At 37.7% G+C, this 13,122-nt stretch overlaps 1 protein-coding gene across 4 annotated transcripts in view; it reads right to left on the bottom strand.

The window, feature by feature from the left end:
• The window catches only part of C2CD3 (C2 domain containing 3 centriole elongation regulator), a 155,497-nt gene that overhangs the window by 118,136 nt on the left and 24,239 nt on the right, over window positions 1-13,122 (bottom strand). For 3 of the 4 annotated variants that reach the window (XM_021675069.2, XM_064365284.1, XM_064365285.1), the window contains 2 exons: window positions 4,898-5,121; window positions 4,024-4,271 (listed from right to left, as the gene is read on the bottom strand). In XM_021675069.2, coding sequence (XP_021530744.2) covers window positions 4,024-4,271; window positions 4,898-5,121 — 472 coding nt within the window. Of the gene's footprint in view, window positions 1-4,023; window positions 4,272-4,897; window positions 5,122-13,122 lie in introns of those variants that run through there. The other variant, XM_064365286.1, reaches the window with a different exon arrangement.

The following is a 13,122-nucleotide window of genomic DNA, read 5'->3' on the forward strand; positions in this document are numbered from 1 at the left end:
TATTTATAGTCTTATTCATTATTTATATATTTTTAGAGACAGGGTCTTGCTCTGTTGCCCTAGCTGGAGTGTAGTGGTACAATCATAGTTCACTATAGCCTTGAACTCCCAGGCTCAAGCAATCCTCCCACATCAGCCTCCCAAGTAACTAGGACTACAGCTGCATACCACCATGTCTGGCTTATTTTTAATTTTTTAATTTTTTTGTACAGATGGTGTCTTGCTATGTTGCCCAGGCTGATCTTGAACTCTTGGCCTCAAGCTATCCTCTTGTCCTGGCCTCCCAAAGTCCATAAACATCTAATATTTGTATCTATAAAGAGGTCAAAATATAGCTTAAAAACTTAAAAAAAAATCCAAAATCTTAAATATCATATGTTCAATGTGTGATGTGGCAATACAACTAAACTAAAAAATAAAGATCATCCACTGTGGTAAGCAAAATTCTAAGATGGCTACCCCAAGATCCCAGTGCCTCGTATACACACATACCTTCTCCTAGTGATTCAAACACTGGTCTAGGTATTACTGTGAAGGGATTTTGCAGATGTAATTATTTAAAACAATTTTTTTTTTTTTTTGAGACAGGGTCTCACTCTGTTACCCAGGCTGGAGTGCAGTGGCATGATCATGAGTCTCCATCTCCCAGGTTCAAGTGATCCTCCCACATCAGCCTCCCAAAGTGCTGATATTACAGGAGTAAGCCCGATTGCCCAGACTTGCAGATGTAATTAACGCTTACCTTAAGACAGGAAGACTATCTTGGTAGGCAGAACCTTATCTTATTAACCTTTTAAAGCAGATTTTTCTCTGACCGGTTAAATGATAGTCAGAGATGTGAAGTATGAGAAGAATCTAATCTATCACTGCTATTTTGAAAACAGAGAAGAACTGGATCCTGCTGTGAAGTGTTTCATAAATACTAGCTGGTTGACTGATACAGCTTTATAACGTCTTTTCTGGTATGGTATTAGTACATCAAAGACCAGAAAAATGATTAGGTTTATGTATTTGTTGTGTTCCTCCCATGACCTCAGTTCCATGCCTACTAAAGTGGCCCACTTAATCTTGTGGTTGGAAGGGGCCTTTAAAAATCTTATCCAGGCCAGACATGGTGGCTCACGCCTGTAATTCCAGCACTTTGGGAGGTCGAGGCAGGCAGATCATTTGAGATCAGGAATTCAAGACCAGCTTGACTTACACAGTAAAACCCCCTCTTCAATACAAAAATTAGTTGGGTGTGGTGGTGGGCGCCTGTAATTCCAGCTACTCAGGAGGCTGATGCAGGAGAATTGCTTGAAGCTAAGAGGTGGAGGTTGCAGTGAGCCAAGATATTTTACCACTGCACTCTAGCCTGGGTGACAGAGCAAGACTCCCTCTCAAAAAAAAAAAAAAAAAAACAAAATCTTATCCAGTGCAACCAGAGGCCGTTATCCTAGGTTAATCAACTCAGAAACAGAAAACTACTGCATGTTCTCACTTATAAATGGGAGCTAAAAACTGGGTACTCAGGGATATAAAGATGGCAACAATAGAAACTAGAGCAGGGAGGGAGGCCATAGGGCAGGGGTTGAAAAAAAAACTATTGGGTACTATGCTCAGTACCTGGGTGATGAGATCATTCATACCCCAATCCTTGGCATCATGCAGTATACCCAGGTAACAAACCTGCACATGTACCCACTGAATCTAAATGTTGGGAAAAAAAAAAGATCTTACCCAGCTATGTACTTGATAATTTAATCCCATCTGTAAAGGTCACATCAGAAGGTTATCCAGCCCATACTTGACCATTTACATTGATGTGGTCCCTCTCCCATTTGTGCACAACTAACTCAGACTGAGTCAAAATCTGTCTTATCTTTAAATCTTCAGATCCTAGTAACTCTTATTGAATAGGTTGCACATTGATAGCCCATGGGTTGTGCATGGCTTGAACAGCTGGCCAGCAAAGTCTTGATGTTAAAAGAAAAAGCAAAACAAAACAGGTCTAGGTAAACAATGAACCTAGAGTAAGATGAAGCATAGGACTTTGCCTTAAAGTCTGAGACAACAGTCAGTGAGAGTTGAGTAGCAGCTGCCCCTTTGACAGCACAGGAGATTACAAAGTCTGAGCTTGTGTCTTCATTTTAAAATGGGGATAATGCCTACCTCACATGACTTTTGTGAGATTATGAATATAAAGCACTTGGCATAGTAGCTAGCACATAATTAGTGCTCAGTAAGTGGCAGCTGTTTTCTCCAGTTTCTCTCTTGCTGATCCTTTTACCAGTCTAGTTACTCTCCTTAGAAGGAACACATCTCCTTTCCTTTAGATCTATAATGTTACCTTCTTCTTTTTCTTTGCTTGTTTTTTTTAGAGATGAGATCTGACTGGACTCAAACTCCCGGGCTCAAGTTATCCTCTTGCCTCAGCCTCCTGAGTAGCTTAATGTTATCTTCTTAATGTGATCTTCCTTTGCCACTCTATGTAAAACTAACATCCCCTTCTCTCACTTTCCTGGCTTCACATATTGCCATTGCCATGATCACCAAGCAATACATAGTTATTTAGTCTATCATTTGTCTTCCAGTCAGAATATAAAATCCATACACAGTTTATATCTTTTTTTTTTAACTACTGTAGCCCATACACCTTGAAGAGCACCAGACATTTGGTAGTGCTGAATAGATAACTGCTTATTGAGCGAACAAATATCTTTCTTAAAGTCTGGTGCCCAGTTCTACACAAGTCAGCTGACAAGTACTGAGTATGGTGGGTCAATTTTCCTTCTTGTTAATGCAGTGTTTGTATTAAAAACTAAAATTTATAGTTTATGATCTTGGAATATACACACACACACACACATACACACACACAAATATATATATATATATATATATATATATATATATATTTTTTTTTTTTTGAGATAGAGTCTTGCTCTGTTGCCGAGGCTGTAGTGCAGTGGCACGATGTCACCTCACTGCAACCTCTGCCTCCTGGGTTCAAGCAATTCTCCTGCCTCAGCCTCCCGAGTAGCTGGGATTACAGGTGCCTGCCACCGCGCTCAGCTAATTTTTGTATTCTTAATAGAGACGGGGTTTCACCATGTTAGCCAGGCTGGTCTTGAACTCCTGACCTCAAGTGATCCGCCCACCTTAGCCTTCCAAAGTGCTGGCATTACAGGCTGAGCCACTGTGCCCAGCCTGGAGTATATTTTTTAAAGTTGGGAATCTTAAGACACTTTAGTTGGAAAAATATAAACAATTTTTTTCTGTTTTACAAAATGTCCTTACTAATGTAAATTATGTATCCAAATAGTTATCTAAAAGACTTTTGTAATGCTATAGATATTTTAATTTTGGCAATTTTACTTGTAGGGATGTAGACAAATACCTGTTATATCTTGAGGTCACAGAGATACATAGTTGACCATTACAGTGTAATGTAAGTCAATTCCTTTTATTATACCACTCCTCAACATGAGGTAATCTAATTCTGTTCCTGTTTCCTTTTTTATTTCTGTCTAAGTCTTTACAAGGGTAAACTGTCTCCTTTCTTCTTCTATTTGGCCACAAGTCATTATTTAATTCCCAGCATTAAGATTAGCAGTTGTGTACTAAATGTTCTCACTAAGACAAACAGTTTCCAGAATGTGAAATGGATTTGGTACTAGTCTGTATACAATGGCATAAATAAATGCTGATGATCAGACAAAAACCTTACCTGCTTGAATTATTTGGAACAAAATAAGGACTAATATTCTTCTATGATAAAGGTTTTCCCCTCATATCCAATTCCTTTAAATGATTTCTTTCCCAAACCTACAGTTATAAACATCTAATAATTATTTAGAAATATCTTGATGATTTAACAGAATTGTCTTTAAATAGTGCGAGATGCTGTACTCTAGTGAGACTGCCTGCTTTTATTTGACTTAGTTCAAACAAACAAGAGTCTTAGTTCTCTTTGTAGGCTGGCTAACAAGCAGAGCAATCCCAATAAACATAGTCTCACTCAGTTCACAAATAATTATATACCTGAAAGAAGATCCTTGGTAGGGGGATTGTTTGAAGAAGAAATGCATGAGTCACTGCGACTCTTGGCAACTGTTCTAATTTGAGGCTGGAATTCAGAACTGTTCAGAAGGGACATCTGCTTCCGTGGAGCTTTGCCTTTCAGAGTTACAGACTCTAAACTCTGTCCTGAATTAAGATGGTGCTGTGGTCCAAAGAAAGAATCCTTTATTGTATCAGGGTTCTCTGCAAAGTATACATGGTCCTTTCCCCTATTTTAAAAAAAAGGAGCATGTCAGCAATATATAATCTATTATGATTATGACATTATTTTGCCAGAGACAGAAAGAAGACCAGTGGTTTATGGCAAGGTAGCTTTGACCTCAAAAGGGGTGATTTGTTTGCAATGCAACTATATAAATCTCTTTTTCATCTCCCAAATTATAGAAATAATAGATGCTTTACCTACAGTTAGGGAGTTGTAGCTTAAGTGAGACAACAAAACAAAGAGTGCAGCAGAGCCTGACACAAAGCAAATGCTTCATAAATAATTACTTAAAACAAAAACCTGATTCTTATTCCATTCTGTTTCACAGAATAGCTCCCTGTCCCTCCTTCCCTCATGAACATCTGTCCTGCATCTGCATATTATTTAGTCATTCATTTCTATGTTGGCCTCTCCACTAGATTGTGAGTGGAGAAATTGCGTCTTACTAATTTCTAGGCCCAGCACCTAGTAACAAACCAAGACCAGAGTGGGTGCTTCACAATTATCTGCTAAATGAGGACTGTGCCTCTCTCTGCTATTAATCTTTTACTCAACCAAAAATGAAAGACAGAAATCACAAATACAGTGGAGTTAACTGACAGATTAACTGGTATTAGGTGTGGTAATTACCTCGGAGTGGTGGATCTACTGCTGTTGGCTGCTATCTCTTTTCCATCAATTTTGATGGTATGTATGTCATGAGGCCTTGATGGAACCAGAAATGAGGTACTGCTGGGTTCAGTATTCTCTCTGAATCCCTGCTTAGATAAAAGCACATCTTCTGTCATGTCAGTGGTAGGAAGTGGATGGTAGCTGTCATAAGTTTCTGACAGAGGCTCCAGGGCAAGTGAGACCTAAAAGAGATATGTAGTATATGAATAATTTTCTTTAGCATTGATTAACTAATTTTAAGACTCCTCTGCTTAATATTAATTAATGTCCCCCATTCCTTACAAGATTATGTCTAAATTCCTGCCTACCTCGGAAGCCTCATCTCTCACTAAGCTTCCTTCCTCCATCTCTCTGTTCTAATAGAACAATTACTTATAGTTCTCTAAATGTACCTTATATTTAATTGCTTTATGTCTTTGTACATACAACTTCCCCCAGTATTCCTTCTTTGTATCTAAGTAGAGATGCCATGTCCACTGCCTTCTTCATGTTTCTGCTTACTCTGTATCTATCTATTAGTATAATCACCATTTATGGAAACTTTTACTACAGGCCAGTAACTGTGCTAAGTTCCTCCTATAGAGAAGCTAATATTATTATATAACCCCATCAGGAAAGTATATTACCCTAATTCAAAGATTTTTTTTTTTTAAAGCAAAGACTTAGAGAAGGTACTTGTAACCTTTGATGCATCATTCTGATTAGATTACGCATTCATTGAAGGCATGGCTGTCTTCTTCATTTTTCTATTGACTAATTAGCATAGCACCTGTATACATAGTATGCAAGTCTAATAAGCCTAATAATGCCTAATGGTCTGATGAATAAAAGAAGGACATAACATTTTCTGCATTCTTATTATTAGTTGCTTGGGAAAAATAAGGTCCTAGTTCTATGCCGGAGATGAAGAGGGGTGAGGAGGGAGGACAGGTAAGATGAAAAGGTAATAACTTTAAGTTTCCTTATCATCTCATTCCTGTGAGTTCAAGTTCTTTGTGAAAAGGCTCCCTAGTCCCCTGAAAAGCTCAATGGAGAAACGCCTAATGGAGGAATAAAAAATAAAAGTTTTAAAGCAAAATCTTAAGGAAGAACGTGAAGAATATACTCCAAAAGAAAAGAATAGCAGTGTTGAAAGTTCACTTTCAGTGACAGAGAAAGCAGAAGGAATTGTTTAAACAGCCAAGGACTGTCAAATAATGAATGGCCTAACACAAAAATGAAAAACTGCAGTTAGATGCTTTACGATGTCTCTGGGAAGGTCAATGAAATATTTAATCCAGAAGAACTGCCAAGGAACAAACTCAATAAAACATGCCTGGGTCTTGATGAGAATTCTGTTCATGAATCATAACAGTGAGTCCTTCAAATCTATTCATCATGAAGATCTTTGTACAAAGACAAATGACAGCAGTGCAGCGGGATGAATACTCTGTGCAGTGATCACTGTAACAGCATCACATAAAATCCTGGTTGCTCAAACGTAAATGTCAGTAAGTGTTCCTTACCATTCATCACTTGCCAAAGACTGCTTCTGCATTTTAGAAACAAAGGAGACACTGAGAATAAAGGTAGTGTTCCTGGCCTTAACAATGACTTGCTGACTGGCCACTGAGTTTGCTTTAACTCATAGGCCTGTACTACCATTGACCCTTAAAAGTCCAGGCACTTGCCACGCCCATCTTACAATCAAAACACAGGGGCCTAACTCCTTTGTTCAGTTAAACAATTACTTGTTGATACCAGCTCTGTGCTACCTCCCTGAGGAAAAGAGATGAGTAAAACATGGACTCCCAACTGAAATTCCAGCACTTTGGGAGGTAGGGATAGGAGGACTGTTTGAGCCCAGGAGCTCGAAACTGGCCTGGGCAATATAGTAAGACCCTGTCACTACAACAAATTAAAAAAAAATTAGCTGGGCATCGTGGCATGCACCTTGCAGTCCCAGTAGTTGCTAGGCTTGAGCCTGGGAGATTGAGGCTGCAGTGAGCTATGATTGTGCCACTGTACTACATCCTGGGCAACAGAGCAAGACTCTGTCTAAAAAAAGAAATACCACCGACTCCCCACCCCCGCCCCCACACAAAAAACCCTCTTTCTCAGAGGACCATAGTATTTTGTATGGGAAGTTAAAAAAAAAAAGTAATTTTTCCATTTCTCCATTTCCCAGGAAGGGCAGTGGTGACATACCTATCAGGGACAACTACCATGGCTTCCCGTGCTTTGACAAAACCTTAGATGTGTGGCCTTCTGGCCAAGAGACTGCAATTTCATATTGTTGGAACATTCGTTGTATCCCTGGGGGTTGCAGCTTTCTCTATGTTTGTTGTGGCTGAACCAAGAAAGAAGGCACACACGGATTTCTTCAGAAATTATAATTCCATGAAAGTTTTTGAGGAGATGAAGAAGGCTGGTATCTTTCTGAATACAAAGTGATTTTGAAATACAAAGAATTTCTTTGGACTAAATTATGTAGAAGTTTGTCACTGACTTGTGTTCCTAAACTATGAAACATGAATGTGTGGGCTAAGAAATAGTTTCTACTGATAAACAATTAATAAAAAATTAATTTTAATATAAAATAGTAGATTTTAAGATAGGATGTGTACTAGGTGCTATGGAAATGCTAAGAAAGGGTCTGAGACTGGGGAAGAGGTGAGGAAGGAGTGCCAGGGATGATTTCCAGGAGTAAATTACAAACATTTGAACTTAAAATCTTAAATATGAATGAAACAGAAAAAGCTGAGGGGTATAGAAGTAGAACATTACAAGTCGAGGGAAAAGTATTAGTCAAACTTTGGAGGTATAAAACAGAAAAATGTTCCGTCAATTCCTAGCAGTCCAAGAGACCATCTAATTTAACCCTCCTATTGCATTTAGCTCCCAGATCTTCATTCCTGTCCACCTCAATCATTCGCCTCGCCAATCAAGATTCACCCTAGTGCTCCCTCCTCTGCCAATCCCTTCACTGAGTCCTGTAGAATTTCTATTTTATACAAATTACCTTACCACTTTAATGAAACATTTCTTTCTTAAAATGTCCTCATTTCCTCAAAGTCTCTTCCAATAGAAACCACCTACATTTGCCAGGCTAAAGGAAGTTAACTTTTGCTTTTCTGGTGCTATTTCTAGACCATTATTCTATCACTTAAATATATCACTCTTCTGAAACCCATGCCATCCACATATACCATGAATGTACCATATGCTTCTCACATCCATAAGAGAACAACCTTAAGGACACTCATCAGTCTTCCAGCAATGACTCAAGGTTTACTTTAATAATAAGTTGTCTATAATTATCTGTTATATCTACATCATCTATCAGTATCAGAGAGAACAAAATAGTAAGAATAATTTTCAGAATCATGTTGGTCAACACAGCATTTTTTTAAAAAGTAAACTATTTAACAATGCTTATTATTATTCTTTTAATTTAGAGACAAGGTCTTGCTCTGTCACCCAGGCTGGAGTACAGTGGTATGATCATAGTTCACTGTAACCCTGAACTCCTGGGCTTAAGTGATTCTCCTGTCTCAGCCTCCAAAGTAGCTGGGATTACTGGTATGTACCACTACATCTGGCTAATTTCATTTCACGTGTTTTTAGAGATGGGGTCTTGCTCTGTTTCTCAGGCTGGTCTCAAACTGCTGGCCTTAAGTGATTCTCCCACGTCAGTCTCCTGAATAGCTGAGATTTATAGGCACACGATTTGCTAAAATTGTGTTGAAAAATTTTAAGTCTAGGTTCATGAAGGATATTGTTCTGTACTTTTCTTATATTGCCCTTCTGGTTTTAGTATTAAGGTGGTGCAGGCCTTAAGTGTTTTCTCCTTTTCTTCTTTCTGGAAGAGACTGTGTTATTGGTGTTATTTCTTTTTTGTGTTTGGAAGAATTTGCAGTAAAGTGATCTATGGCTGAAGATTTCTTTTTCAGAAGGTTTTTAAGCTAAAAATTAAATTTAAAAATAATTATCACTTCATTCAGGTTATCTATTTGACCTTGAGTGAGTTTTGGTAGTTTACAGTTTTCAAAGAATTGGCTCATTTCATCTAAGTTTTCAAATTTATATGTGTAGAGTTGTTAATAGTATTTCCTTAATATCTATGGGTGTTGTAGACTGCTGTCTTTCTTACAGTAGAATCAAAAGGAAAGTGAAATATTTGTGTTCATGAGAGAGACCAAGAGACTTATGAATTTCAAAACAAATGAAAGAAAAAAGCAACTTTCACATTCTTCTTTGTGGAAGAGCACGTGAAAGTTGATGATTATACAAATAGGGTCCTTCTTGTCATATCCAACTACATCAGTTGAGGGGTCAGGGGAAAAAAGCACTCAGGGTATATACATTGCTCCAAGAATGCAATTCTCTACAAGCCTGGCTGCTGAAATGGCCTGCTGTAACCCTCAAACCAGTTTCACCTACCAATCACAATTTTTCTTTTTTAAAAACATATTTTAATTAATTTTTATTTTAGGTTCAGGGGTACTTGTGCAGATTTGTTGTATAGGTAAACTCATGACTTGGGGGTCTGGTGTACAGATTATTTCATCACCCAGGTACTAAGCACAGTACCCAACAGGTTTTTTGTTCTGAACCTCTCCCTCTTCCCACTCTCCTCCTTCAAGTCAGTCCCAGGGTCTATTGTTCCTCTCTTTCTGTTCATTTGTTCTCATTATTTAGCTCCCACTTATAAGTGAGGACATGTGGTGCTTGGTTTTCTGTTCCTGCATTAGTTTGCTAAGGATAATGGCCTCCAGTTCCATCCATGTTCCCGCAAAGGACATGATCTCATTTCTTTTTTATGGCTGCACAGTTTTCCATAGTGTATATGTACCACATTTTCTTAACAGTCTTCCATCGATGGGCACTCAGGTTGATTCTATGTCTTTGCTATTGTGAGTAGTGCTGCAATGAACATATATGTGCACGTGTCTTTGTAGTAGAATGATTTATATTCCTTTGGGTATGTACCCAAAAGGTATAATTATTTACAGCTATAATTCTTTTTTTTAATTAAATTTTTAGCTTAAAATCTTCTGAAAAAGAAATCTTCAGGCCCAGATCACTTTACTGGCAAATTTTTACAATACTCAGTAGTGGGATTGCACAGTCAAATGGTAGTTCTGTTTTTAGATCTTTGACAAATTGCCACACTGCTTTCCATAATGGTTGGACTGATTTACACTCCCACCAGCAGTGTATAAGCATTCACTTTTCTCTGCAATCTTGTCAGCATCTGTTATTTTTTGACTTTTTAATAGCCATTCTGACAGGTGTGAGCTATTCTCACTGTAGTTTTCATTTTCACTTCTCTAATGATTAGTGATATTGGGCATTTTTTCAAATGCTTGTTGGCTGCATATACATCTTCTTTTGAAAAGTGTCTGTTCATGTGCTTTGCCCACTTTTTAATGGGGTTGTTTTTGGCTTATAAGTTTGTTTAGGTGTCTTGTAGATTCTGGATATTAGACCTTTGTCAGATGTATAGTTTGGAAATATTTTCTCCTATTCTGTAGGCTGCCTCTGTTGATAGTTTCTTTTCTTTTCTTTCTTTCTTTTTTTTTTTTTTTTTGAGACAGAATCTTGCTCTGTTGCCCAGGCTGTTGTGCAGTGGTGTGACCTCAGCTCCCCGCAACCTCTGCCTCCTGGGTTCAAGTGATTCTCCTACCTCAGCCTCCTGAGTAGCTGCGATTAGAGGCATGTGCCACCACACCAGGCTAATTTTTGTATTTTTAGTAGAGACGGGGTTTCACCATGTTGGTCAGGCTGGTCTTGAGCTTCTGACCTCGTGATCCGCCTGCTTCAGCCTCTCAAAGTGCTGGGATTACAGGCATGAACCACCGTACTCGGCTGATAGTTTCTTTTGCTGTGCAGAAGCTCTTTAGTTTAATTGACCCAGTTGTCAATTTTTGCTTTTGCTGCAATTGCTTTTGTTATTTTTGTCATGAAATCTTGCCAGTTCCTACGTCCAAAATGGCATTTCCTAGGTTCCAGGGTCTTTATAGTTTTAGGTTTTACATTTAGATCTTCAGTCCATCTTGAGTTGATTTTTGTATATGGTGTAAGTAAGAGGTCCAGTTTTAATCTTCTGCATATAGCTAGCCAGTTATCCCAGTACCATTTAATGAATAGGAAGTCCTTTCCCCCAAATTCTTTCTAGTAAAACTCCCAACTTTCTTTTTGTTCTTTGAACATACTGAAGACCACCACCTTTTCATATGTCCTGAATTACAATTCTTGCTTCCCAAATAAAACATTTTAAATTTAGAGATTTATCTTATATTTTATTTTGACTTCAACAAGAATATTTCTAATAGTAAAACATACAGACAAGATATGACTTGTCAAAAGATACCATCAGGAAACAAACTATAGTAAGAATTACGATTGGCCTATAGAACAAAGAAATAATGAAAATGGAATAAAAAGAAAGTACACATTTAAACAGTTTTTTTTTTAAATGTATATAATGAGTGGTATTCCTGTGAAATGGAGTTACATGTTAAGATCAAAAGCTTTAGGGTGTCAAAGTCTCTTATCAATGGTAAAACTTATAAAAGAATGTTTAGTGAATGCAGCATAATTTGTGTGTGATAGCATGATTTGCATATATAAATCTAACCAAAATTACAGTTATTCAGCATGTTAGTGGTATGATTGCAAACTTAAAAGGTGAATTGAGTGAAAATGTTAAATAATTTGTGGCATTCTTATTTGTAGCTGATGAGAACACAGATAAAAATAACTTCCCAAGAGCTGTATTCATTTAAAGTATCAATGAGAATTTTACGTAAGCGAAAAATTTTTGAATGTGATCCTCAACACAAACATATCATCAAGGAAAAATAGCTCTCTGAACTGAAAAGTATTGAAAACTTCATTAAACGCTGATGACAAAGGATGATGATCCTGAAATGGTCTTTGATGACAATGAACTTGTTTCAAAATCTAAATCCAAGATGGTAACACTTTGCAAAGACAGAGAATCATAAAGTTATTTACTGTCTTACTTGTCTACAGGGCTAAAAGTCAAACAACACACACACACACACACACACACACACACACAAATTAACATATGAATTAAATAAATTCCGTTGGTCAATATTTTGCTTGATAAACTGGATAAGCAGGCCGGGCAGAGTGGTTCCCGTGTATAATCCCAGCACTTTGGAAGGCTGAGGCAGGAGGATGGCTTAAGCCCAGAGTTCAAGAGCAGCTTGGGCAACATCTCAAGACCCTGTCTCTAAAAAAATATACAAAAATTAGCCGGGTATAGTGGTGTGCACCTGTAGTCCCAGCTACTAGGAAGGCTGTGGTGGGAGGATCACTTGAGTCCAGGAGGTCAAGGCTTCAGTGAGTCATGATCATACCACTGCACTCCAGCCTGGGCGACAGAGCAAGACCCTGTCTTAAATAACAGCAACAACAACAACAACACCCTCCCCTCCTCGAAAAACTGGATAAGCAGTATGTAGCCTGTCATTAATACATGAATATTAGGTAGCTTACTTAGTATGAGGTGTGGTGCTAAAACATGTTTTTGAGCTTGAGTTTAAAGAAGTCTCCTGGTTTATGTTGTCCAAGGAGAAATCTCAGCCTCAGATCACTAGCACAGACTGGTCAAATATAGGGCCATTGTAAGTGACATTACTGCCTATGTAAAAAATCTGATGGCTTATCTGCAAGTGCATTAACAAGGAACCATATGTTATTTGATTTACTCTTTACTTGATGACTGTATCTTTGGAAAGTTTTACTGGCAAGGAACTATCTGTTCTACTTTTTTGTATTTTTCCATGCTGAAACAGGATTTCCAGAAATGAAACTGATGGCATGAAATACATTCCTAAAATTGTAGAGCTAAAGACTGATATCCCAAAAAGATTTTTTTGGTTTCAAGCTTTACGAAAACTAACACTGTTCAACTTACCTTTCTCAATTTATACTGCAAGTGTAACATATGGAGGTTAATAAAGTATACTACAATATCTAAGATTAACTGTGATGTTTGAAATCTTAAATTTTACAAATGTCTTAGTAGTAGTACCGTAACTATCAAAACTATTTTGCCAAGATTCTACCTTTGTTTGGAAATACTCACGTTTGTGAATGGCTATGGTCTGTTATGAAACTGAATAAAAATGAAATCTTATAATTAAATGGTTTAAAAATGAATGATG

Source organism: Aotus nancymaae, unplaced genomic scaffold (genome assembly GCF_030222135.1).
Source record: "Aotus nancymaae isolate 86718 unplaced genomic scaffold, 86718_ANA_hifiasm-v0.15.2.pri h1tg000059l, whole genome shotgun sequence".
NCBI classification, from domain to species: domain Eukaryota; kingdom Metazoa; phylum Chordata; class Mammalia; order Primates; family Aotidae; genus Aotus; species Aotus nancymaae.